General features: G+C 47.3%; 1 protein-coding gene across 1 annotated transcript in view; it reads right to left on the minus strand.

Moving 5' to 3' along the window:
* Positions 1-8,807: 8,807 nt before the first annotated feature.
* The window catches only part of ALPK3 (alpha kinase 3), a gene marked incomplete at its 5' end in the record, with an annotated part of 48,427 nt that continues 29,941 nt past the window's right edge, over positions 8,808-27,293 (minus strand). Inside the window, 9 exons of the mRNA XM_082617713.1 lie at positions 8,808-10,589; positions 11,196-11,244; positions 13,607-13,830; positions 14,631-14,719; positions 15,279-15,559; positions 17,788-17,823; positions 17,974-18,101; positions 18,477-18,624; positions 19,276-21,367. Coding sequence (XP_082473839.1) covers positions 10,244-10,589; positions 11,196-11,244; positions 13,607-13,830; positions 14,631-14,719; positions 15,279-15,559; positions 17,788-17,823; positions 17,974-18,101; positions 18,477-18,624; positions 19,276-21,367 — 3,393 coding nt within the window. The 3' untranslated portion in view covers positions 8,808-10,243. The remainder of the gene's footprint in view (positions 10,590-11,195; positions 11,245-13,606; positions 13,831-14,630; positions 14,720-15,278; positions 15,560-17,787; positions 17,824-17,973; positions 18,102-18,476; positions 18,625-19,275; positions 21,368-27,293) is intronic.

Below are 27,293 nucleotides of genomic sequence, written 5' to 3' on the forward strand. Positions count from 1 at the left end.
TGTTCCTGTTCCATTCTCCAGGGAGCTTCTCTGTAGACCAATACCACCACCCACCAAGTGGTGGAGATGCCCGTGTCTGGGTAGTCATGGTTTTCTGTTGGACATTTGAATGTGATAAACAGTCCAGCATCACTGGGGAAATACTACATGTGGAATGTGCACGATTCCAGGGGGTGAACATTGTCAGTCAAGAGGTTTGCAATGATTTCCTTCCTGCCAAAAATAAATATGTGAAACTGCAAACAAACAAAAAGGCCTGCACGTTGCTATATATGTATAGCAACATGTGTGTGTATCGTGTATCTTTCCCCCCTTCCAATCAAAACAAAACAGAAGCACTTAGAAGGATTTATAATGAGGAGGCTGCTCCACCTCTCCCATCCCTGTCCCATTCCTCAGAGGCAACCCCTTACCTGTTTCTGGCTTCAGTTCTCTGGGGCCACTCCTGTTTCAGGGGAATTCTTGGTCTGAGTGGTAGAGAGTCCCTTCTCCTTGCCAGACTCTGATATAATGAAGAGGATATTTTTACAAGGGGTGAGTGAAACATTCTGAACTGTAAGAGGCAGACCTCAGCAGAAGGGACATTCAACAGTCCCCTTATTTTCTTCTCACAGTTTTGCCTGCTCTCACCTCTTGGCTCTTCACAGATAAGGTCTTTTTCATCACATCTATTCATGTGTCCAAGCAGTGACTAAAAAGAGAGGCTCCTCCCTGGTCAAGTTCCGTGAGCATGAGCTTGTCATTCCTCTTTCCTAAACCTGCTTCTCTCTCTCTTACACCTGGGCGGTTAGCAGAAAGGACATTTAATCCAATGGTTCCTTTCTCATTTGGGGCATTGAAAGATGGGATTCCTATAGTCCTAGTAGAAATATGCTAAACTAGAAAGAGTGTACAAATTCTGATGACACAGAGCAAAATACAAAAACTGAAGAAAGGGGACTTCTCTGGTGGCGCAGTGGTTAAAGAATCCACCTGCCAATGCAGGGAACACGGGTTTGAGCCCCGGTCTGGGAAGATCCCACATGCCACGGATCAGCTAAGCCCGCGCGCCACAACTACTGAGCCTGTGTGCCTAGAGTCCGTGCTCCGCAACAAGAGAAGCCACTACAATGAGAAGCCCGCGCACTGCAACGAGGAGTAGCCCCCGCTCGCTACAACTAGAGAAAGCCCGTGCGCAGCAACCAAGACCCAATGCAGCCATAAATAAATAAATAAATAAATAAATAAATTTATTAAAAAAAAAAACTGGAGAAATATCTTAGACGTGTATGCCCTCTGCTTGTAACTCTTACACACTTTCCGTAAGAAGGGACCCTCACAAGACTGAGAGCACAGTGCTCTTCTAAGCACCTATACAGCAAGTCCAGGTGTTCACAGAGGAAGGAAATACTCCAAACACCCAAAAGGCCAAACTCCCCTGCCCCAGCTTACTTGCCATGACTATCCCAGTGTCTCCTGCTAGAGTCCACCCCTTGACCCTTTCTATTCATTGGGAACAGATGGGCACAAACAGCCATTATCCAGTACAAGATGAAAGAATGGGTCTGGGGGTTCATCTATCTCAGCCACAGTGAAGGGCTGGTAAAGTAAGACGCCTGGTCCCATGCCCATGAGGGCCCATGGCCACCAGGCAGGGGGATTTTCCCCAAACAGCTAAGAGATCACTCTTTCCAAATATTTAACTGGCTGCTACAATGTGAAGTGTATTTCCCTTGTCTCTGTTTTCGTTTTACCTTCTATCCCTCCTGCCTTTCCAACTCATATTAGCTTTTTATATAACGAGAGGTTGAGATGCTTCCTTTTTCAGTTTGAAGCAGGTTAAGATGTTCCACAAAGGTAGGTCTTAATTCACGTCATCCTGTGAAGGACGTGATTCAAGCATGATATCCGTGGCTTTTGTGGGTTTTATACCAAAGGCTATATCCTCCTCTGGGAGGCACAGTATTTCCTGCCAGCCATTGGCAGGGGCTGTGGGAGCTGTTAATTTGGATCTCCATTGCCTTGTTGGCCCAGAGCCTGACATAGAGTCACAGTTGACAAGCTGGTTAATTATATAGGCAAAGATAGTTCCTTGATTGTTCCATTTTTTCCCTCTGTCAGGGCAGTGGTCTGATGTGGCACCCACTTAGAGCAAAGCCAGCTACTTTTATAAAAGTTTCCGTGAGCAGGGCCGTAGGCCTCCTGGGAGGAGCCGGTCAAATGAATCTACCACAGACCAGTAGTGTCATAGGGGAGGTGCTGACAAATGGGCATCACAAGTTAAATACAATGGTCAGGAAGAACAAAAATGAATGCCTCTGAGTGTCACATCTAGACACTGAGACTTTCCAGGTGCAGCTTGCTTCCCTCCACCCAGGTGGGCTTCCACCAGTAACATCGTGCCAAAGGACACAAGGCACGGTCTCCTCTCTGACTGGCACCAACTCTCCTTCCTGCATGGGCCTGCCAAGCCTATATCATGCCTCGCTTTGAGACACTGCTTTCCCTGCCACTGTGCCTTAGGAGCAAGGTTCCCTCTTCCAAAGGCTGTGTCCCAGTCCCTTCACTTCCATGCATGTTGGGGTTCGTGGAGAGCCTGACCCAGCCCAGGGGCTAATCACTGACCAGCTTGTGGGTCAGGAGGCAGTACTGACTGTTTCCCACGGGATGAGAGCTGGAAAGACGGTTTTCAGGGGTGGGGTGGAGATGTTGTTAGCCACCCCACCTTGAAGGAAGGGAGAAACACCAGGGTCTCCCAGCTTGGCAGGCAGGATGGATTCTGGGCCCACACTTAGACCTAATAGCTGTGAATTGTATTCTCTAGTCAGACTCCATGAAACCAGGGATACTGTGTCTCTGAGCAACTTCCTGAGTAAGACCCAGCACAAATTCCACAGGGGTTGATTTAATGGGCACTCAGCCACATAATCTGAATAATTTGACTCCAACTGCTCCAAGAATATACAATTTGCCCTGTTAGAAAACAAGAGCCCTAATGAAATTTCTCTGCCAGTGACACAGTCTACACAGTAGGACACCTGATGCATCTTAAGCAGATTCCTTGGCCTGAGATGGGGATTCTCGTTCGAGTGATTTACTCCGTACATCACGCATGAAGGTCCTTCATCTTCATGCGTGATGCATCCCCTGAGGCTGAGTAGACGGTAGCTGCTATCTCTCGCTGCCCTTTGGAAATAATAGGAAAGAGCCATCTCTGAACCACATCAGTTCTGAGGTGTGTGGACAGTGCCTCATGGATTCCAGGACCTCTGGGTGTCAGTAGGGGATGCCTCTATTAGAAAAATGAACAACAGGCACAAAATGGAGTCATTTGTCCCTAGGACAGCAAACCAAGACTCTACTACAGTTTCAGCCACTCCCAGGAATGCAACCTTTAACCAATCAATCTGGAATTACCTGATGAGCACAGTGAGGTCATCTCATCTGCATGATAGACTTCCCCTTTTCCCCCAAGGGAAGGTGACCTTGCCTGAAATAATCCTTTCTTTCCTTTATGACTTTATGGTCCCACCCTCTTTCTGCCTTTAAAAACCTTCCACTTTGTACACTTCCTCAGAGCTCCTTTCTATTGATACTTGCCAGATGCGATGCTGCCCAATTCATGAATAAGGCCAATTAGATCTTTAAATTTACTCAGCTGAATTTTCTTAACACTCCTACCTAGAGCTAGCTCCAATCACTCACGTGCAACTCAGTTCCAAGGGCTTAAGCAACAAGCCCAAGCTCACATGGCTAGTAGATGTGGATTTGAACTGAGGTCTGTCTGTTCTCAGCTCAAACAACCTTCTGAAAATTTGGCTTCCCTTGAAGTTCTCCTTTCAGAAGAAGGGAAGAATTCCCTTGTCAGGTAGTGTCCAGTCTTCTGGATGGTTACATGTCTCATAAAAACAGCAAGGTGGGTTTTTAGTGTGAAAATTCCATTTCCTTGTAAGTTTAATGAATGAAACAGGCTCCCTGAGTGTAATCAGCTCAGGGGTACTGACAACATCAGGGTACAAAACTGAGACCCAGACCCTGTCCCACACAACACTGTTGGTCTGCCAGCAACAAGAATCCACAGTCAACATAACCCAGGGGATGAGAGGCAGAATCAAATCAGGAAAAAGAAGAGTTACTCCCAGAAGAAACTGTATGAGCTAGCTAATATACATTGCCAAAAAATATAGGGGAAATTTATGGAAACTTTTTAAGGCTGTTTGACCAAGATAGCGGAACAGAATTTTGATTCAGGTTTTATTGATATGTTCTCACTCACCAGAGATTCTATAGAAGCTCATACAGCCAGATACAGTTCTTACCATTTGGGCAGGGGGAGGGGGGCTATAGATGGGGGTGGATAATACAAATCTGGACTAAATACTGACCCATGTTAAATTATAACAAAAGACCAAAATTCCAAGAAAGGCAGGAACTCACAGATTTCAGGAAACAAGAATGCTTTATTGGGTCCCTGACATGCATCCAGCCCATCTGCCCTCTGTCCTCTGACATGACCCAGAAGATGGTCTCACTCCCTGCCATGAGAAATTGGCGAGGCTCTGCTGGCTTTCCTCTCTAGGCCTGGAATTCTGGTTGGAAGAGCTCCTATGAAATGAACTTCCTGATCTCAGCAGCAGAGATAGACAGAAGGAACACAGTAGAGGAGTCATCATAATGGACATGGGCATGGAAACCAGACCTCTAGCTGTGGTTAATTAATCATTGGGCCCCAGGAATGAAAAAGACCAGACAGTGCCTACGATATCAGCTAGTTACTACTGTAACCAAAGGTTTCTGGTTGGGCAAAGAGGTCTGTCTCAGCTGCCAAGGTAGAGTCAAAATCTCCCACTTAATTTCCAGACTTTCAAGGGAGAGGAAGTCAAATATCTTTGAAGAAAAACCTTATTTTAACACTTAGATGCATATTGTTAACCTTCCTTGCAGCCTTCCCCAAAGGGATCTGTGTTCACTTATCTGGGAACGGAAAGGAAAGGAAAGTACTCAGACTTGGGGAGAGGGGTTTTGTAGGACACTGGCTCCAAGCCAAGTCCAATTTCTGGGTACAATAGAAGAGCATGTGGTCTCCCAATCCATAGAGATGTTTAATAGACTAAATTTTGCGCCATAGTAGACCCAGTGGAATCTCAAAGCCAATGAAAGATTATTTTGAGTGTACAGTTAAAATGGATATATTCTGAAACACGCATAACCCCCACAATGGCTCTGATTAGTGGGGTAAGAATGACTATAATAGGATAGGAGAAGCACAAGCCATCAGAATTCGCCCTCCCGACCGAAATGGTAAATCAAAAGTGATTCCGTATTTGTGAGGGAATTGTAGAAATTAGTGTTACTATCAGATTTAAGAGTGAAGTCATAGTGATTTCTACCACAGCACAACCTGGCCAGTGCAAAACACCAGGAGGTCTTTGGATTGTTGTAAACTTTAAAACGTGATAACTCCAATTGCAGGTGCTGTTCCAGAAATGGTCTTCTTGCTAAAGCAAATTCATCCAGCTCTTGGCATTTGGTATGAACCCTTTGATCTAGTGAATTCATTTTTTTCCTTGATTTTGATGAGCAAAGAACATCAGAAGCAATTCGTCTTCAGCTGGCAGGGCAGCAGTACTCCACTGCTGTCCTGCCGAATGATATATATTATCTTAGCTGTCCAGCTCTGTACCACAGACTGCCTCACAGGGACCTTGACCTCAGCAATGCAATGTTCCAGCATGCTGATGGCATCATGTTGATAGGGTCTGGAGATCAACAGTTTCCCAAGATGCTTTGGTAAGACATATACATGTGAGTCAGAGGTGGGAGATAAAGCATGTGAAAATGCAAATGTCTGTTCCTTTGATAAAGTTCCTGGGGATCAAGAGGTCTGTTGAGGTCAGAATAGGTCCTCCATTAATGTAGGACAAATTCCTACATTTTGAATTCCTCACCACTAAGGCCCAATTCCAGGCAAAATTGTCAGTTTGGGGCATCTTGCTCCAACCCATTTACTGACTGACCCAGAAGACTGCCAGCTTTGGGCAGGGCGCAGAGCAAGTGAAGGCTCTCCAGCAGGAAAAGCCTTTAGCACATATGATTCTGCCACCAGGCTACATGACCTGGCAGAGCCAGTGGTGCTTGAGGGATCTGTCTGTGGCACACTGGGGAGCCACATGGAGATTGTGACAAGTCTTGATTTAAAAAATATGGCAGGAGAACCCAGAGTTTGGAATCAAGTGATACGCCGGCCAACTAGTAACTATTATCCTTTTGACACACAGCCCTCTGACTTGCCACTGGGCTCTGGGGAGTCTAACTGCTTGGCTACAGCCTACCAGGTGATCATGCTGGCCCTTATGAACAGGGGTTGCTGGATCCACCCAGCCAAAATCAGGCATGGCCACCATCATTAGGTGAATGCTCCAGGATAGGGTTCTGGAGGCACAGGCAAGCTCTGTGTGGGCATCACTCACTCTCCCATAACGCCTCCTCCTGCCCTACGGCTGAGCTCGCTTCAATCTACTCTTATGCTATGGCTTTAACAGGGCAGGAACTTATCTTGACCATTAGGGGCCCTTCTTCTGGATTTGGATTTGCTTTCCTTACCCATCATGCCTCTCCCATCAAAATCCATGGAATTGGGCTTCCCTGGTGGCGCACTGGTTGAGAGTCCACCTGCCGATGCAGGGGACACAGGTTCGTGCCCTGGTCCAGGAAGATCCCACGTGCCGTGGAGCAGCTGGGCCCGTGAGCCAGGGCCGCTGAGCCTGCCCATCCAGAGCCTGTGCTCTGCAACGGGAGAGGCCACAACAGTGAGAGGCCCGCGTACCGCAAAAAAAAAAAAAAAAAATCCATAGAATTATCAACTGTTGTAAACAACATTTTGGTATCCCCACATATTGCATTCAACCAGGGAATACACTTTATAGCAAAGTAATGGGTTGATGCCTATGGCCTTTGCTCATCTTGTCAGGATCCCCACAGTCTAGAAGCAGTTAGCTTGATAATATGGTGAAATGGTTTGTTGAAAACTCAGCTACTGCACCAGCTGAAAACAATACCCTGCAAGGTTGGGTAAGGCCTGCAAGATGTAGCATAAGCTCCAAACTGGCAACCAATTCATGGTGCTATTTCTCCTACAGGCTAGGAAGTAGGGTGAAGAGGGGCATGTTATCACTACATCTCAATGCATTTCTCATATCTGAGGTTTAGGACCAGACTGGTGTAGAGGTTTCAGTTCCCAAGAAAACATATCTTCAAAAATTCATAGTAATGATTCAAGTGAATTAGAAGCCTAGGCACCTGGCCATCTCAGGTTGCTTGTACCTCTGAGCCACACAGAGCTAGGATAGGAGTATATCTAGGATACGAGTAAATATAGTGACACGTAGGAGTAGCTAGGATGATTAACTCTATCAAGGGAAAATATGATTGCGGCTACTTAAAAGGGGGCAGGGTACAGATGGACGTGGGGGTTTCCTAAAGTGCTTCCTGGTACTGCCATGTCCAGTGGCTAATGCCTGCCACACAGGCAGGACCGTTTAGGAACTGGACTTTGGAACTGAAGACTTGGGTCACTCCAAAGGGCAAAAAAATCCCTAGTCATAAATACTAGTTCTCATGACCAGTTATAGAAATGGACCGTAGCCTTTACTCATACTTCCCTTCTTGTTGGGTTATATAATTTCCACAGGTTGCAGAATTTCAAAAGGAGATTGTGATAAAAGAGGGAAGAGTATCATTAGTGACACTGGACTTTGGAGAATGGTAGCCCTGGTCATTACCCCTGGACTTAGTCATTGACTATTACCTTGAATGGTCTCCCCAAGCAGAGAGTGATTTGCTTTTGGTTGTGAGAGAGTTGTAGTGCATCAGATGGGAAGGTGTGTGTGTGTGTGTGTGTGTGTGTGTGTGAGAGGGTATCTTCTGTGGTTGCCTGTCAAGTCCTTTCTACCCTTCCACTCTCCACCATTCTTCTGGTAAGAACCCCCATCCTTTGGAAAACTACCTCTCTCCCAGTCCATGATGCCCTGAGCTCCAGGACAGGAATTTGAACCTTGAGTGGAGGGAGACCCACTGGAGCCAATGGCAGCAGCTCCTGGGAGGCAAGCTCTGGAGCTACCCTGGCTCCTGCCCTTCTAAAGGCCAACTGTTCAGCTATTCCTTTGGTTCTGTGAACTACCCCCAACACCCTTCCCATGAAGGTCCAAGTCCATTTCTGTTGCTCAAAACCCAAGAAACCTAATGGAAAGTGCCTCTTTTGAGGCCACCTCGTGCATCTTTGCCTCCCAACAGTGGTCAGCTCAGGGTCTGGCATAAAGTAAGTCTGCTCAGTATGTCTGCCAAATGAATGGATGAATGAATAAATAAATCAACAATTTTCCAGCTCTCAGTTCACCAAGGCAATCTGGATATGCAGGCTGGGAGAGTTGGGAGCAAGAGGAAAAAGTGGACAGAGTCACCTGAGCACAAAAGGAGGTAGAAAAGTCAGAAATGTCAAATGGAGGTGGGTAAAGATCAGCAAGGAAAGGCCTGGGTGATGGGGTGGGGCGGGGAATGAGAAGCCTCTGCAGCTGGGAAACAGTCAGTGAGTAGCTGAGAGGCAGGAGCTGGTCATTCCCGGGGCTGGTCTTGCCCCAGTGGAGGCAGCCAAAGACACTGGGCGTTTCCCCAGAGCCCCAGCTCTGCTCTTCCTTCCTTGGTTCCTTCCTTTGCATTCCTCTTCCAAATGAATGAGCAATTCCAAAGGCCTAAGCGCCCTCGTAAGGGGCACAAGCCATCATTCCATTAGTACAAGAAGCACAGACTGTCTAGCTGTGGCCACAGAAGGCTGAGGCTGAATGCCAATCTAGGATCCAAAACATGGATTCATTTTTCCAGTGGGTCCAGGGACTGTAGGACGCCTTCAGAGAACCGCCTGGGGAGACGGGACCCTGACCCCATATACCTACAACCACACCAGATAAGGGCAAGCAAGATACACAGTTGCTGCCTTTATTGCATTCCAAGGGGAGCAGGCTAGCTCCAGACCCACCCCATCCCAGGCCTCAAGGAAGGGTTCTCAGGAAGGGCCCAGGGTGCTGGGCCGAGCACAGCAATTCCTTGGGAGCCTATATTGAGGCCCAGAGCTGGAGTCCCAGGGTCAAGAGCTAATGGTTAGGGGCAGGGGGCCTAATTCTGAGGCACAGAGACACTCCTCCACCCTGCACATGGGTGGATTGCATTCTTCCTACAACTCCCAGGTGCACGCCCTCTGGAGAAGAGTCCCAGCCCTCTATCCCTGGTCAAGGGGGGATGTGAAATTCACTGTGACCCCACCTCCTTTCAGTATGGAGCACAAGGTCCCACAAAGTCAACACCTTCCCTCTAGCCACAGCTGCTGATGCAACCCTCATGCCAGCTCTCACTTCACGGGCAGAGGGCCTGGGAGAAGTAGGGGAGGAGTGTCCTGGGGTGGGCTGAGAGGCCAGAGGGTCTGCTCCTCACCTAGGTATGGTGGGTAGGGTGGGGGTCAGGTTAGGGAAGCCCTCGGGCAGGGGAACAAACAGAACTCAGTGAAAGGCAGGCAGCAGGCTGCAATTGGGCTCAAAGCCAGGGATGGGGGACAGGGTGCAAGGGAGCATGGGAAGCAGGTGACTGAGTGCCTGAGTGATGGGGGAAGGAAGAGCATGAACACACATCACCAAAGACCACTGCACAAGGATATGACAGTCTCTGGAAGGGCCCTGAGCCCCATTCCGGCTCAGGGACAGGTTAGTTGCAAGATAAGCTGGGATGAATGAGGCAAAATGACTCGAAAGAAAAGACACCCTGAGAGTCACCAGGCCAGACACCACAGAGGAAGTCTGGAGCCCTGAGGACAGGGAGGGATCGGGGCCAAGTGAAGGGAAAAGCGTAGGTGCTGGCCTGCGTGCCCCCAGAGTGCAACATTCACGGCAGGGCCTGGGGCAAGGGGTTGGTTGCAGAACTCATGCAGAGGACTCAGGGAGCCTCCAGCAGTGGCCAGTGTAAACTTCAAGGAGGGCTAGACTGCAGGCGCTGGGAGGTAGGGCCTGGGAGCCGTGGGGACGATGGCACCAGGAGAGGCCACCGGGCTGGGTGTCAGGTACCAAGCATCTGATGAGGAGAGGCTGCGGGCAGAGGCCCCGAGTGGTGCCTCCTCAGTGCGCCTGCTCCGGTTAGTCCTGTACTGGGAAAGTCTCCATCGGTTCGAGCTGCTTCCTTGTTGGTCTGCTGCTGGGTGGAGGCCCCCAGCCTCCTGTGGGGGCTACCGCATGCCCTGGGCCTTGAAGCCTCCATCTTGGATGGGAGGCTGTCCCAGTAACTGGGTGGCGACTGCCTCTGAGGCCTGAGGGGTGGCCTTGGAGCTTGAGGCACTCTTCTGGGTGCCCTGGGGACTGGGGGGGCCTTTCCTCTGTGGCTGAGGACTCAGCTGGGGGCCCCTCCTGCCGGCAGATGGACTCTTGGAGCCTTTGGCCTTGGCTTGGGGGTGGGCAGCCTCAGGGCCCTTGAGAGGTTTTAGCCCCAGCATCTCACAGAAGCTGTTGCACTGGTGGGAAGAGGCAAACTGGTCCAGCAGGGCAGGGAAACAGCTCTCCTTGAGGCCTTGGTATCTGCAGCCAAATAGTAAGAGCTGAGTAGGAGTCCCACCCAGAGAGAGAGTCCTTGGGGGGCAGACTGTGGGGTGGTCACAACCAGGGTGTCGTGCCCAAGGTACATCCTACCTTACCCCAGGGTGCTGGGGAGTCCGCCTGGGGCCACCTCAGATGGCAGCATCCAAAACCTCAATTCTAAACTGAGGTCTCATTACACCCTGGCCCATGGAATTCATCAGGTGGGACATCACTCAGTGTGAGGATGATCTGCCTTATTAACATAAATCAGAGCAGACTCCTGCTCACCACTCTACTCACAGGGCCCTGCTTATCTGCACCCTGATGAGCTTTCACAAGTGAGAAGGAAGAGGAGCAGGTACGCTGAGAGCCCAGGATGTAGGTGGTCCTGTGCGTGGGCGTCAAGAGCTACTGGGCCAGATCTGGGGCCAGGGGCACAGCAGGTGGGGGTCAGTGGCCCCTGAGACATTACTACATGGCCATGGGTGCAAGTGGGACCCTTTGGTCACAGGTCTAGCACCTCAGGGATGGAGAACCAGAAGAACTTTGACATTTTACACCCTGAGCAGACTCTCAGAGGGCATTCTGTCCCCAAGAAGCACTCACCCTCGCAGTTTGGTAGCAATCTGCACATCAGTCATTTTCCAGTTAACCCCTGAAAAGAAAGAGAGTGGGGAGTTGATGGCATCCTGGACTGGTTCTAGGGCCCCCATGTCTCCAAGATGGATATCACTTTAGATGGTAACTTGCCAGATTGCAGGGCACATCTTCAGGTACCCTCTCACTGGGCATCACCCTGGCCTGTCTCATGGGCAGTGTGGGTATCTCTGTATTATTAGTAGTAATATTATTCCCATTTTCACAGGTGAGGAGATAGGCTCAAAGTTAAGTGACTGCAGCAAAGTCACATTTATTCATTCATTTAATAATTGAACACTGTCTGTGTGCAATGACCACCGTGAATCAAAGTTCAGTCTTTCTTACTCCTAGATCCAAAAGTCTTCCAGCTGTGCAATCCTGCCTCTACTGGATGAGATTAGGTCACAAACTGAGCTGGCCTCTGGCTTTGAGCTAAAAATTTCTCCTTCCTCGTAACAGATTAGCCCATCTGGGCAAGAGGGAGAAGGTGGAAATGTGAAGGTATTTCAGGGCTGGGCCAGCAGAAACGTTAACACTGGATAAGACTGGCTTCCACCTACTCATAAAGTGCAGCAAGCAAGCACTCCAAGAAGCCCAGATGGGCTCCTAGGTTAAGAAAGCCTGAAGAACAGATCCAGGCAAGTGGTGACAAAGGAGACATTTCCCACCCCGGCCAGGCCACCCCAGCATCTTAGCATTCATGCATCTTAGCATTCATGCGTCAGGTCTGTGACTCTCCTACCCTGTTTGTACACTGTCTGGTTGCCTTCCTCCAGGAACCTACCTCTCACTAACAGGCCTGAGTACCCGTGGATGATAGAGTGGCACAAATGTGGGCTTGAGAACCAGGCACACCTGGATTCACATTTCAGCTCTGTCACTCTGGAGCTGTGTGTGCTTGGCCAGTCACTTACTATTTCTAATCCTCGATTAGAGATAATGCTGCCCATCTTGCAGGGGAATTGAGAAGATCACAGTATGTGTAGGACTATAACTTAGTGTCTGAAACAGTAGTCATGCAATAAATATTAATTTCTTTGTCATTTCTCTTTCAGCATTTATCACATTCCATTTTGCATTATAATAATGATGATCCCTTACACCTGCACAGAATTTTGGTTTGCAGAGGGCTTTCACAAATACAGTCTCATTTAATATTCTTAACAAGTCTGAGAGATAGGCAGGGAAGATATGATTATTCCTAGAGAGGGAAAGGAAACGGAAGCTCAGAGAGATTAAATGACCTAACCTGTCTGAGCTTGTTTTCTTCTCTGTAAAACAGAGACCCAGCTAGAAAATGATGAGACCTAGGCTTGAATTTCTTTGACTCTCAAGTCTTTCTACTATATTGTTATCATCTCATTGTAGAAATTAGTATACTTATCATAGCTTCTTGAGGACAATGGCTATTCCTAATTCACCTTTTTATCTTCCCAATATTTAGTAATGTTGGAAGGAAGGAAGGAAGGAAGGAGGGAAGGAAGGAAGGAAAGAAAAATTTATGAGTTAACAAATACAGTGAATGATAATGGTTTAATGTGTTACTAGCCCCCCTCCCTTCAATATATAGAGTTGTATATACAATATTTATTGTATTAATATTTATTCTTTAACCCCAATGCAAAGCACATTTAAACCAGTTTTCTATCTCTGGACCTTGGTTTTCTCACTTATTTACATCAGGGATAAAATGTAATAGTGTGTGATATTCCCAGCACTCCAGTCCTCTCACTGTAGAGAGAATTTTATCTTTTCCTCTCCCCTGCCCTGTCTGGTTACAGAGAGTAGGCCTGGAGAGGAGTAGTCAAAGAAGGAAGGAGAATTCATGCTTGCTGGCCTTCCTTTGTTGGGGAGAATCTGAGTAATGGGAGAAATAGAAATAAACTAAAAAGAAGCAAGAGAGACTAAGTTTGTTTACATAATAAAAAGCTACCAAAGACAGAGGGGGGAGAGGGGAAGGAGGAGACTGCAAAGCTATGTGTGCAGGGATGGAAGAGAGAGTTTAGGAAGTTAGAGAGTAAGAAAGTTCAGAGCAGAGCTGCAGGGAAGAAGGAAAGGGAGATTTTGAAAACGCGGTTGTGGGGTTTGAATTAGATCCCACGTAACGGTCTTTGAAGTAAATTCCTTTTTAATTTTAAGTGAAGCCTGGAGTGTACTCCTTTAAATACAACTGCAGTTATAGACTAGGCTCCATGAGGCCCTGATAGGTATTAGCATTGCATACAAAGTGGTTCCTGTCCAATGCACTTTACAAGGTTACTGTGAAAGCAAAGGAGAATATGTGCAAAAGTGCGCTGCACACTAGTAAACGAGAGCTGTGACCCTGCCCCTCCGCATGCTCTCCTGCACATGTACATGCACACCTCACACCCTCATACCTGCCAAATCTGTGACAAGGAAGCTGCCATTTGTCCACAGATACAGCCAGTGCTGGAAGGTCTGGCATTTCTGCACGGCCTCAGAGCTGCTAGATGCTGCTGGAGCCGCAGCAAAGCCCCATTCCCGCGAACAGTAAGACTCCATGGGCTTGCCCAGGTCCTCCTCCAGGGTAGCATATGGGATATTGTTTGCAGGCCGGTAGATCAGATACAGTGGGATGATCCTAAACATAGTGTCACCCTGCAGTGAGCAGGAAGTATGGCCCCAGAGATCTCCTCCCTCCACCTCAATTCTACACTCTTGGATCCAAAAGGAAGGCCCTTCCAAGAACAGAACTCTCAGCTCTGAGCCTGAAGGACAGCAAGGAAGGGGGATTCCACCCTGAGTTCAGGAAAGGAAATGGAGGCCTCCTCCATTCTCTGAGGTCAGTGGGATTAGAACTGAACCCTGTAGCCCCAGGAGGCCTCTGTGCTTGAGTGAGGGACTAAGACCTGTATGTGCTAAACAGAAAGGAATACCTCTGAGAGGATTCAACCAGACTGTGCTCAATGCCAGCTAGACCCTAATACTCAAGAGTTGAAGTTCCAAGTCTCAAAATGAAAACAATTTCCATGTGTAGCTGACTCCTACAAAAATCCACACTGACCCTGCCCACCTACCACATTAGAATCCTGACCAGTTTGCCTGGAAGCTTTAGCCTACCCCATCACCTTCAGAGAGGCCCAGAACCTGCTGTGCCCAAACTCTGCAATCAGCAAAAACTGGGCAAAGGAGTGGGGAATTAGGGTGGGTGGGAGGAGACTGAAGACCAGAGCAGAAGCTTTTCTAAAGTGGGCAGTGAATCTTGAGGTCTTTATTTCTAGATTTTGTGGAACCATTGAGCTGAGCATGGGGTTAGCTGGGGGCCCATTTACACATGACCATTACTCAGGAGGCCCCCAGGAGGCTGTGAAATCATGGTTCTCTGCAGAAGCTCAAGTCAACAGGTCTGCACACTGTACGGCCCCCTCCCTGTACACTTACTCAGGCACATCCCCAAAGCCAGGTGCAGCCCGGGCTTCGGCCGCAAAGATTTTGCAGTACTCTCGACTCATGTTCTGGATCTTGCACCCCTGTGGATTGAAGAGAACCAACTCTGATCAGCAAGGAAGCATCCCGGTTCTCTATCGTGCCTGGCTCTTAGTGGGAAGGCCATCTGCTAGAGGCTGCAGGGAGGATTCCAGCCCTGGGGGAGGTGGGGTTCATTCCTACCCTCCTCCCTACTCTGCACCTCATTTTTCTCATTTGTAAAACAAGAGGCTTTGGACTTGTTTTCAAAGTGGTTTCCAAAGTGTGCTTCCTGGAGCCCTAGTGATAGATGGCAATGCCCCAGGGGCCACACTGCAGGAGAGCAAGGTACCGACCCCGCCCACAGTCACTCCCCTTTTAACTCCCAAATAAGGCTTCTGTGAAAGATATCTTTGAGGGCAGTGAAGAAAGTTTTCTGCTGAAAAATACAGTTTGAAAACTATAGCCCCAAAGATGTAGCCTGGAATACATCTCAGGCTCTCCTCGAGGTGAAGTTGAGACTAAGGTGGCTTCCTCCTCCATACTGGGCTTCCCAGTAGGACCCAGGCTGGGAAGGGGAGGGATGAGAGAGTGGAAGGGTGGGGCAGGGGGATGGGACAGTACCTGGATGGTGACGTCATAGTTTCTGCCCAGGAGAGAAGTCTCACTGCTGGGCCCAAACACAAGCAGGCTGGACACCTTGATGATGCACGTGAGGCCTGACTCGAAGATGGGTTCCAGCCCGTAGATGACCTTGGCCTGGGAGGCCTTCCGAAGGCCACACCCGTGTCCACCCCCTTGTAGCTCCTCGCTCACCAGGCGCCCAAAGAGCTTGTCCCCCCAGCAGCCAGAGTCAGCCAGACCCTTAGCAAACACCATGGGGGTCATCTCAATCTCTTCTCCAACTGAAGGGGAACAGGAGAAATGTGGAAAACTAGAAGCTCCCCCCCGACTGCTGTGGGACCTGTAGCACCCTACCACTCTGTCCATGACTGCTCCTTGGGTGTGCACTTGGTGGGGGGCCTATGGACTATGACCTCCTGAGGGCAGACGCTGTATCTGGTAAAACCACCGTCATTCAACAGGGCTCGTGTGTGCACAGAGTAAGGGCTCAGCCAGTGTCTGTGGAAGGCAGGGGTTTTCTGAGGAAGCAGCAATCAATACAGAATATCAGAATTACTTTGTTTTAGAATTCAGTGTTTTGATCAAATGAATAAATGACTCCATCTCAACAACGTGTTTGACTGAAACAAAAAGTTTGTGAGACAAATCCAGTAGCAGTGATCACTCCTAGTGCTCAGATTGGGATCACTAAATTACCATTTTCCACTAAAAGGAACCAGAACTCCCTAAAGAAATGGTTGATTCCATGTCTAGGGCAGGAAGTGTCCTAGACTGACCTGAAACATCTCTGGACCAGAAAGCAAGTAAGGTATCATAAACAACTGGCAACTTGTCAAAAGGACACAAGAGCCAACCTGAAGAGGCTTCTACTGGCAAAAAACGAGACAATCTTACCACCAACAACAACAGCAAAATAATTGCAAAGTATTGAACATTCAAATGTGTTAAAAATCCATACTTTCATAATTATAAGTTAAAAAAAAAACCTTCCCTCTGGAAAAAAAACCCCTCATTCATGACCTTTGGAGGATGTTAGGGCACCAACTCATTATTCTGAAATCTAATAAAAGCAAGGAGGAAAAGAAAGTATTTTTTCCTTCATTTTCTGTTGGACCTATATGTATCAGGATTACCAAATAACCATTTCTTCTTTTCCAAAAAATTTCAGCTAATGAATAAAGAAGAAATGACAGAATTAAAATACTCCATGTTGCAAACCTTAATGAAATAAAGGACTTAGGTGATAATCAGTGACTGCTAAAACCCCTAGATGATGACAGGGGTTGTATCAGATACAGTTTTTTAAAGTTTAAAAGGGATAGATCAGGCAGAAAACACCTGAATGAACCCAGTGATCATTCCTAACATTACTAAAACAGTCAGACGTCACATGGCTCCAGATAGGATGCAAAAGGAAATACACAGCACACTTGTGAAATGTTCACACCCCCCAAAATTTGCACCTGAATTGGAGCAAGCATCTCAAGCTAATTACCAGCTTAGAGGAAGCACATCAATGAAGCAACAAGTTAAATGGTGATATAATCAATAAAATCCAAAATGTAAGAAATTCTTCAACAAATAAATGGCAAGGAGGGAAGACAAATGAGGGAGGAGGAACTATTATACATTTGATAGATTTAAGAGATTATGTTAGCCAAAAGCACTGAGTGGTTCCTAATTAAAATAAACCAACACTTATGAGAAAGTTGGGAAAATCTGATTGGATATTTGATGATAATAAAGTGTTATTACTAAGTTTTGAGGCTTTTTTAGTTTTTAGGTGAGGTTATATTTGATATTGATTAAATTTGACTTGATAACTGAACAAAAGGCACTAGTTGAATGAATGAGTAAATAAGTGAATGAAGGAAGGAATTAAGGTATTAGTTGGCAAATGAAGCTCTAGAAACCTTTCCATCACCAGCCGCCTTCACGGTCCTAATCCTTAGAGTGTCTTTTGCAGGAGCAATACATCTCTTCCCCTAATATTTGAGCCTTTAAAATGCTTATCAAACTTTGGGGTGTATCACAATCACCAGGGCATCTACTGACATGCAATTGTGTTAGGTCCTACCCCAGAGACTGTGACTAACAGTATCCGCAGTAGGGCTCAAGTAACTGCATTTTCAGCGAGCTCCCTGTGTGAATCTAATGCAGGAGTCCACAAACCACTGTGAGAAACTCCGGGGAGGGAGCTGGCAGGGTGAGAAGTACCCTAGTGGCCAGTCCTGCTCTTGATCAAGGGCTCTGACATGGGCAAAGGGCACAGGCTGAATGAACTCCTCATAGGATGTCCCCTTAGCCACTTCCTCCCCCCTCATCTTCTGAAACAGCTGTCCTCCCCCATCCTCCTCCACAAGCCATATCCTAAACTAGGAGGCAAAGGGTAGCTGTATGTGGCGATAAACATGGCATTTAGAACAGATTCCAAGTCTTTAAAGAAGCCCCTGTAGATAGCAGGGTAGGGACACAGGCCCACCCATTCCTCCCCCTGAGGGGCACCTACCTTGACCTTCTTCTCTGGAGATGAATCCTGACAGCACTGTGTGGAGAAAGAGAAGAGAAAGCCGCTATCCTCAGGCAGGTCTGCCCAGAGAGAGCTCCACCTCTGCAAAGACGACTGTTTCCCGCCCCACCCCCAGTGGGGGCCAGGCAGAGACCCCGGGGAGGGCCGGGCAGAGCTCACACTCACCCTCGGGGCTGAGGCAGAAGTCAGTGGAGGCCGAGCCGTGCTCGTTGTGGATGGTGCATCGATACACGCCACAGTCTACGGGGGACGCCTGCACGATGGCCAGGGCCGCTGGCCCCTCATCCCCTGCACTGCAGAGAGGAGACCCTCTCCGTGAGGCCATCACCATGGCACAGCCCAGGGCCACCCTGCGGTCCTGAGGCTTCGCAGACCCCACTCTCAGAGGATGCTGTGAGCCCTGTCTCTGAGAGCTCTGGGAAGAGCTGGGCCTGCATCACATAGCTCAGGACTGCACTAGCCGTGTGACTGTGGTTAAGTGACTTAATACCCCTGAGCCTCAGTGCTCTCCCCTTCACTATGGGAATACTAGCATCTCCCTCATAGGGTTCTTGTGAGGATTAAGTGAGGAGGTAGATCCAAAGTGCTGGGACAATGCCCCCCGCGGTATTGTTGCTGTAATTTATTAGGGAGCCAGGTCAGCTGGAGGTGGTACCCAGCTGGCTTACCTCCTGCCCACCTCGCCCACTGGGCGCTGATCTTTGGCCCATGTCAAGACTGAGTCACTAAGAATGTTGAAAAACTGGCACCAGAGCTTCAGGCTGCCCGAGGCATCAGGAAACTGCTCCACCCGAATCTTCCGGATCACCTGTGGGGCTGGGAGCAGGGGCACAGTTGAGAGGAACAAGCCACTTCCCCTCCATCGTGTGCCCTCTCTGGCCCTACCCCTGCTTTCCTGGGTGTCCTTGGTGGCACAGGCTGAGAGAAAACGGGATTCAAGCCTCCACACAGCCCCCACTTGAGTCCCACCTGTATCTCTGAGGCTTTTGCCCTGACTTCAAAGCACACATCTTAGCTAGAAAGAACATAGTATGGCACCTCCACTCCAGGCCAGGGAGAGCCTCACAGCTGAGGCCGCAGACAGCAGTCAAGAGAGGAACTTCAGTTTGCAGCCTAGGCTCCTAAACCTAAGACCCTGAGTTTGAATCCTGTCCATACCACTCTGTACTCGCGGGACAAGTCTGCAAAGAGGCGATTACGGTGGTGATGATGATGATAGAGCTAGGATACTATTGAAGCCAGGCCCTGTGCTGAGTACTCGATTTATTCTATCCCATGTAACCCTCACAATGTTACAAAGTTGGTACTATTTCCAACTCCAAAGGGCCTTTCCGATTCCAAAGCCTGCGGGATTATTACGTAAGAATACCCTTTAAAGAGGTACGCTAAACCTCTAGCAGGCAGGGTTACCCCAGCAGGGCCCTGCTCCGGGCAGCCCGCTCCTGGGAAGCCGTACCTGTTGCTCACCTTTTAGCAGGTCTTTGGCTCTCCTTGGCTTGGCCGGAGTACCCTGCTTGCCTTCCTCCAGGGCCAGCTCTGCTTCCAGGTCGCTGGCTCTGGGGCTGGAGCCCAGGGCCCCGGCTGCCGGCTCCTCCTCTGCCCGCGGCACCTCCAGCAGGCCTGCCTTTCTGCCCTGAGTAGGGGAGCGTTTCTCCCTCCCTGGACTCCCTAGGGGCCCAGGGGCAAGGCCCTTCCGGGGCCCCCGGGGGGAAGCCGAGGGGCTCTCCCTTTCTTCGGGCTTGGTTGGCTCCCCGTCTCCTGCTCCTCTGACCTTAGGGAGAAACCTCTTCCTCCGGGCCCCCAGAGCCAGTTCCTCGGGTGTAGCTGCGGGGAGATCTGTCAGAGCTTCCCCTGGGATCTCCTCCTCTCGGAAGGGTTCCTGGGCTCTGCTCTCTGCTGACAGCAGTCCCTGCCCAGGGGCTGCCTGCCCACCCACGCCCCCCAGCGGCCCACCCATGCCGCTCTCCTGGGAGGTCTGCAGGAGGCCAGGCCCCTCAAGGGAAACCTCTCCCTCACCCTCACTGGATCCTCCTGAGGCCAGCCTGGGGCCTTCCTCCTCACCTACCACGATGGCAGGGACAGAGAGGGGGCTGGGGCCAGCGCACCGGGCAGCAGCCAGGGCCTGACGACCAACCTGCACCTCTCGGTCCAGGAGGCCTGTGAGGCGGCGGGAGGTACAGGGGCTCAGCAGCAGGGTCTGCGCACTCTGCACCAGACGGTTGTTCTCCACACGCTCCAGGATGCGCCGTGACGTCCGGGGACTCAGACCGGCCACTTCCACGGTGGGGGCCAGAGAGGGTGAGGGTGCCTGATCTCCAGCAGCAGCTTCCCCCTGGGCCCCTGGGCCCTCGCCACTCGTCTCTGAGCTGGATAGCTTCAGCAGCAGGAGCAAGTAGCTCTTCAGGGAGTCTATGAGGCCAGGGTCACAGGTCTGGGGGCCTGAAGTCCTCCCTTCCACACCGGGCACCTTGGCACTGGCCCCCTCAGCGTCTGCTGCCCTGGTTCCTGGCGGGTGACTCTGGCTGGGGGTGCCCGGCCCCAGGTGCAGTGGGGGGGCAGAACTCAGCAAGGCCTTGTCCCCAGAGGGTAGGAAGGCAGCTGTGCTCATGTGCTGAGAAGCCGGGGTGCTGGGCAGCCGCTGCTGTGAGTTATCAGTCAGGCCAGCCCCAGGAAGAGAGGGCAGAGTGGGCACCTGGGGGCTCAGGCCCGCTGGAGGACAGCCACCCAGATCCACAGGCGGCACTTCTCCCGGCTGTTCCTGCTTGGGGCCCTGGGACAGGCCCTCCTCGGGCTTGTCCTTAACTGGACCCGACTGCTCCGGCCCTCGACATCTCTCTCCTCCCACCTGCTCCAAACTGCCCTCAGGAGGCAGCTGTGCCTTGCGCGGGAGGCCCCCCGCCAGGGGACCCGGCACAGTTTCCTCACGGTTCCCGGAGGCTGCTCCTGCTGCCTCGTCAGATCTGAGCATAAAATCAGGTTTGTCTGGGATGGAGAACTCTTCTGGGGTCTGTTCAAAGCATTCAATAATCTGAGGGGACCTAGGATCCTCTGAGGGTGGGCGTTTGGGGGCCCTGGACTGTGGGCTGATACCGGTCATGGACGCCTTCTCTGACCAACATTTCATGGCTGTGGGAATGCTCCCCTCTGACCATGTCCCCTTGTCTTCCTGCACCCTTCTGTCTGCCTGTGTCCTCTCATCTGCCTGGGTCCCCACCTTTCCTTGTGCCATCATGTCCTCCTGGGAATTCCTGCCTGACTCTGACCTCTCACTTTCTTGTGTCACAACATCCACCTGTGTCTTCCTAACTGCCTGTGTCCTCTGGGTGGTTTGTGTTCCGACTCCCTGCGTCCTCCCATCCACCTGCATCTTCCTATCCACCTCTGTATTCTTCTTGCCTCCAGAGTTCTGATCAGCAGATGCTCTCCTGTCCTCCTGGGTTTCTGTGTCCATAGGCTCAATGATGTCCTGACTTCTGGAGGTGATGCAACCAGCAGAGACCGTCTCAGAGTTGCTGCTGGCCAATGTGGTAGGAGCCATGGTTGCCTGGGACTCCTGGACCTGAGAACACACGGACAGAAGCAAGAACTTAACTACACGTGCCTTAGAATCTCTTTCCAATCCAACATCCCAGCCTCCTCTGACCTCATCCAGAACTGCCATGATGAGAATCCTGCCACCTGGTTTCTCAGGCCTGCTAGGGGTGACAGAGTCCCAAGCCCACCCACCCAATCCCTGATCCCAGAATCTAGACCAGGGAATATCCAGAATCCAGATCTAGCTCTGGCCCTCCCCACCTCTCCCTGAAGAAATTTTGCCTCTCCTGACAGCCCCTGATCACGTGCTACCCCACCCCTCAACCCTGCCATTAGGAGGGGAGTGTCCTCTGCCCAGGGCCTCCGAGCAGTCAACCTGTCCCTCTCTTGTGGCACTAACTGCCCTGGATAGAATTATGGGTGAAGTGGGAGAGTGCCAAAGGGTCTCCTTGACAGCATCAGGGACAGCATCATCATTAATGCTGAGTGAGTGGTAATTACAAAATGCCATCCAGAGAGGGTTAAAGTCATTAGGAGTGACACCTATGCCAGGAGATCCATGAAACATTATAACGTTACCCTTCTGAACACCCGCTATTTGCAAAACACTATGCTAGGCCCCTATTTATCACATATGTATTACCTCACTCCTCACAACAATACCAAATAGTTGCAAGAATCATCTCTATTTTAGAGATAAGAACACTGATGGTCAAAGAAGGAATATGGTTTGTCCATTATCAGATAGTAAGCGGTAGAGTTTCATTCAGAAGCTAGGTGTGTCTAGCTTCAAATCTCATGTTCTTTGTTGTTACACTATATGGTCACACATTTAAATATAATTAAAGGACCTTCTATCTAAACATCCTGGCATAAAACAGTAAATTGCCTCTTTTCCTGTTGGATATAATCAAAACCAACTAAGTAAACAAGAAAAATCAAAGCAAATTCCATTGATAGTGGAAATGGAGGCTAATAAAACCTACAGTCTCAAAAAAAAAAAATGGGTAAGGATTGCCAAAAGCAGATAGATGAAACTCTGGGAGGTTGCAAGAGCTGTAGGATCATGGAGGACTGGGTGGAAATCAAGCAGAAGACATACAAGGGAGACGTCCAACAGTCAGGAAAAGAACAGTGGAGCAGCCTACTGGACGCAGTTCTCAAAAAACATGAGCAAAAATACACGAAAATTGCTAAGAAAATAGATTTTGAACATATAAGAACCTAAGGAATAGTGTTCCGGGGCCCTGGAGGAAACTACTGGAGAACAAACTTTGGTCAACCAAAAGATGACTGGGGAAACCACAGCAAAAGAATTGATGGTGAACGCTGAACATATATTTAACCATAGAACCAAGACTAAAACCAAAAAAGTTTAGAGTGGCACATCAGAATGTCATTGTTTATGCCCTGACAATGCAGAAACGATACAACTAGCACAGAAGGGGAAGGGGGAAGAAGATAACAAGTGGAGTTAACTGCCTTAGTTGTATCACTTATACAAGCCAGGAATCAAAGGCATGACTCAAAGCTGAAAACCCAGGTAACAGAAATACAGCATATTCAACTATACAAAGATAGTCACTTAGAAATAAAACTTTGGGATAACAGGAGATAGAAAATGAAAGGGAAAAAAGGTAGGGAGGAAGTGGAAGCATGATCACTGCTCATCATAAAAAAGTAAAACACACTGACTAAACAGATAAAATTATGGATGATATTACATAAAATTTAAATTATAAATTACTACATACAAATATTTCTAAGTATCAGAAGAACCACACACAAAACCAAAGCAAACAGAACGTATGAGACCTTATTATGTATTTAATTAAATTATACTTAAATTAAGTATAGAATTTAAAGTTACTTTACTGCATATGGAATTCTGAATGAATGGTATGAATACGAAAAAAATAGAAGAGTCTGGTGAATAACAGGAGCCATCAAATGTAAGTCTGACTGACCGAAGAACGTTAGTAAAAATGCTCCTCCAACTTCTCTGAGAACCAGTAAGACACGAACAGACAAAAACACCTGGGAGCTGGGCTTCCCTGGTGGTGCAGTGGTTAAGAATCCACCTGCCAATACAGGGGACATGGGTTCGAGCCCTGGTCCAGGAAGATCCCACATGCCACGGAGCAACTAAGCCCGTGCGCCACAACTACTGAAGCCTGCGTGCCTAGAGCCCCAGCTCCACAAGAGAAGCCACCGCAATGAGAAGCCCATGCACCGCAACAAAGAGTAATGCCTGCTCGCTGCAACTAGAGAAAGCATGCGTTCAGCAACAAAGACCCAGCGCAGCCAAAAATAAATAAATTAAAAATAATAATACAAAAATAAAAAATAAATGTGATTGTAACACTCCCCTCCTTAAAAGCCTCTCAGCAACTTATCATCACTTACAGGCTAAAGCCTAAAAGCCCTAGCCTAAAAGAGCAAAAAGTTTAAGAATACTCCCTGCCTGGCAGGGTATGGGGAAACAGGCATCAGCACAGCCTCTATGGATAGTAATTTGGCATTATCTAGTAAAACTAAAAATACTTATACTCTTTGACCCAACAGTTCCACTCCTAGGAATTTACCCTATAGATATACTTTCATGTGCAAATTGACATATATACAAGGATACTCGTTGCATCATAGTTTATAATAGCAAAAGACTAGAAAATATCTAAATTACATCAATACAGGATTGATCCAATGAATTATGGTACATCCACACCCCAAATAAATAAAATAAATACCCAAATAAAAAAGCAAGGTATAGGACAGAAAGTATCATATGCCACCTTTATGTGGAAAATACAGAGACACATATTTGTAAATGTACACAAGATAGCTCTGGAAGGATGCCCAAGATACCAGTTATGGCAACTTATTTCAGGAAGAGGGATGGGGTGGTGGCGGTAGGGAAAGGGTGAAGATTTAATATTCTCTAAATACTTTTTATACTTTTTGGATTTTATATCATGTGCCTATGACACATATTTAACAAAATCCAATTAAGAATGAAAATGAATAAGAAAATAGACCCTTGTGTGATCAGTGAGGCCTGTCCTTCAGCAGGGAATCCAGGTCTGTCTCTCCAGGCTCATCTCTTGGGTCCCTCCATCCAACAACACTAACATACCATGCTGATTACTGTGCTATTTTATAACCATTTTGTTTTTCCCTGCTGGACATTCTCAGCCTTCTCATTGCTCACCTGGAGAACTCCTTCTTTTCCCTGAAGACCTCACTCAAGTTTCTTCTCGTTTTAGAAGGCTTCTGAGTTCCCTTCTCCACCCCAAAAAACGTACGTGGCTTCTTATCCTATGTATCCATGGCAAATGTACCTAATTCTATTATTATACCCTCATTCTCTGCGGCAGTTATGCACATGTCACCTGCTAATCTGTGAACTCTTCCCTTTCAAAGAGGGCCCAGCACAGGCCAAGGGTTAGACTTGGTGTGCAATAACTATAAAGACTGACCTCTCTAAACACTATGTGGGGCGGGTGTGTGTGTGTGTCTGCATCTGGAATAGCATGGAGAAGTGAGGAGGAATGTCATGTATTTCTTAAAAATAAAAAACTGTGTGAGCTGGGGTGAACCTATCTGGTTCTCTGTGGGCTATTTCACTACAAAGAACATTAGCAGTTTTAATTTGCCATCCTGTCTTTCTGTCTTCTCTGTAAAATTTTTGAGATTAAGGAACCAGTCTGAATCACCTTTGCATCCTTCACAGACCGAGGCACATAGGAGGTTCACAGGAATGAGCCACTGAATGTCAAGTACTATGGCTTGTAACCCTCTAAGAGGAGAGAGTGCTGGTTTGGGGAAGCAGGATACAAAGCCAGGGGCTTAACAGGGATGGAGCAGGGCATTGTCAAGGACCTGGAATCTACTTCCTTGATGAAACCCAGACCCAGGGCTCATACTGAGGCTTCATCATCTTTAAATGTTTGGTATAATTTGCCAGTGAAACCACGTGGTCCTAAAGATTTTGGGGAGGAGATTTGAAATTACAAATTCAATTTCCTTAACAGTCATAGCGTTATTCAAATTATCTTGTTTCATTTTTACATGAGTTTTGGTAGTTTTTTTTTTTTAAGAATTGTTCTATTTCATCTAAGTTGTTGAATTTGTGAGTGCATTTTTTTCCATAATGGTCTTTTATTATCCTTTTAATGCTTGCAGGGTCACTAGTGGTATCTCCTTTCATTCATTTTTTTAAAGAGCTTTATTGAGGTATAATTGACAAAACAGTATACCTTTAAAGTGTACAACTTGTGTTTTGATTTATCTATATACTGTGAAATGATCACCACAATCAAGCTCCTCTTTCGTTCTGAATACAGGTAATTTGTATCTTCTCTTATTTTTTTTTTCTTTGTGAGTCTTGCTAGAGGTTTATCAATATTATTGATCTTTTCAAATAACAAGATTTTGGTTTAATTTTTTTCCATAGTTTTTCTGTTTTCAATTTCATTTTTTTCTCTTTTATTATTTTCCCCTTCCTTCTTCTTGCTTTGGGTTAATTTTGTTCTTCCTTTTCTAGTTTCTCAATATGAGAGCTTAGAGTATTGATTTCAGACCTTCTTTTCTAATATAAATATTTAATGCTATCAATTTTCCTCAAGACACTGATTTAGCAGCATCTAAAATTTTGATATGTTGTACTTTCACCTTCATTCAGTTCAAAATATTTCCCAATTGACCTTAAGACCTTCCTCTCTGACGCATAAAAGTGTGATATTTAGTTTAAAAGTGTTTGGAGGCTTTCCTATTATCCTCTGTCACTGATTTCTAGTTTAATTTCATTTTTGTCAGAGAACACACTTTGTATTATTTCAAATATTTTATATTTGTTAAGGTTTGTTTATGACCCAGGATATGATCTATTCTAGTGAATGTTTTATATGCACTTGAAATGAATAAGTATTCTGTTGTTGTTATGTGGAGTATGCTATGTGTCTATTAGATCCAGTTAGTTGATAAAGCTATTCAGTTCTTTTCTATTCTTACTGATTTTCTGTTTACTAGTTCAATTGGTTATTGAGAGGCGTGTTAAAGTCTCCAACTATAATTGTTGATTTGTTTATTTCTCCTTTCAGTTCTGCCAGTTTTTCTTCATGTATTTTGAAGCTCTGTTGTTAGGGGCAAACTCATTTTCATTTTCTTGAATTGATTCTTTTATCATTATGTACTTCACTATTTTTCCCTGGTAATTTTCTTTGCTCTGAAGTCTGCTTTGTCTGATATTAATATGGCCTGTCCAGTTTTCAGTTGATTAGTGTTTGCATTGTATATATTTTCTATTATTTTACTTTTAACCTACCTATATCATTGGAATTGTAGTCAATTTCTTTTAAAAAGCATAGAGTTGGGAATTTTTTTTTTGATCCAGTCTCACAATCTCTGTCTTTTACTTCATGTGTTTAGACCACTTATATTTAATATAATTATTTATACGTTTGAATTTACATCAATTATTTTATTATTTGTTTTCTATTTGTTCCCTCTGTTATTTTTTCCTGTTTCCCCTTTCCAGTTTTCTTGTAGATTATTTGAAAATTTTTAGTATTCCACTTTAATTTACATATTGTGATGTTTACTGTATTTCTTTGTATTTTAATTATTGTTCTAGGACTTACAACACATACACTTAACTTCCCACAGTCTACTTAGAGTCAACATCTTACCACTGCACGTGAAATGTAGTAATCTTGCCACCACATAGGTCCCTTTGCCCTCTCCCTCTCTATATGTTACATTTACATACATTAAAAACTTTAGCAGACAATGTTATAATCTGTACTTTTTACCTTCAAACATTTTTTAAAGAATTCAAGAAGACCGCACACCACAACGAAGAGTAGCCCCTGCTCGCCGCAACTAGAGAAAGCCTGCACGCGGCCACGAAGACCCAACGCAGCCAAATAAATAAATAACTAATTTTTAAAAAA

Source organism: Mesoplodon mirus (assembly GCF_964341445.2).
Source record: "Mesoplodon mirus genome assembly, chromosome: 4".
NCBI classification, from domain to species: Eukaryota; Metazoa; Chordata; class Mammalia; order Artiodactyla; family Ziphiidae; genus Mesoplodon; species Mesoplodon mirus.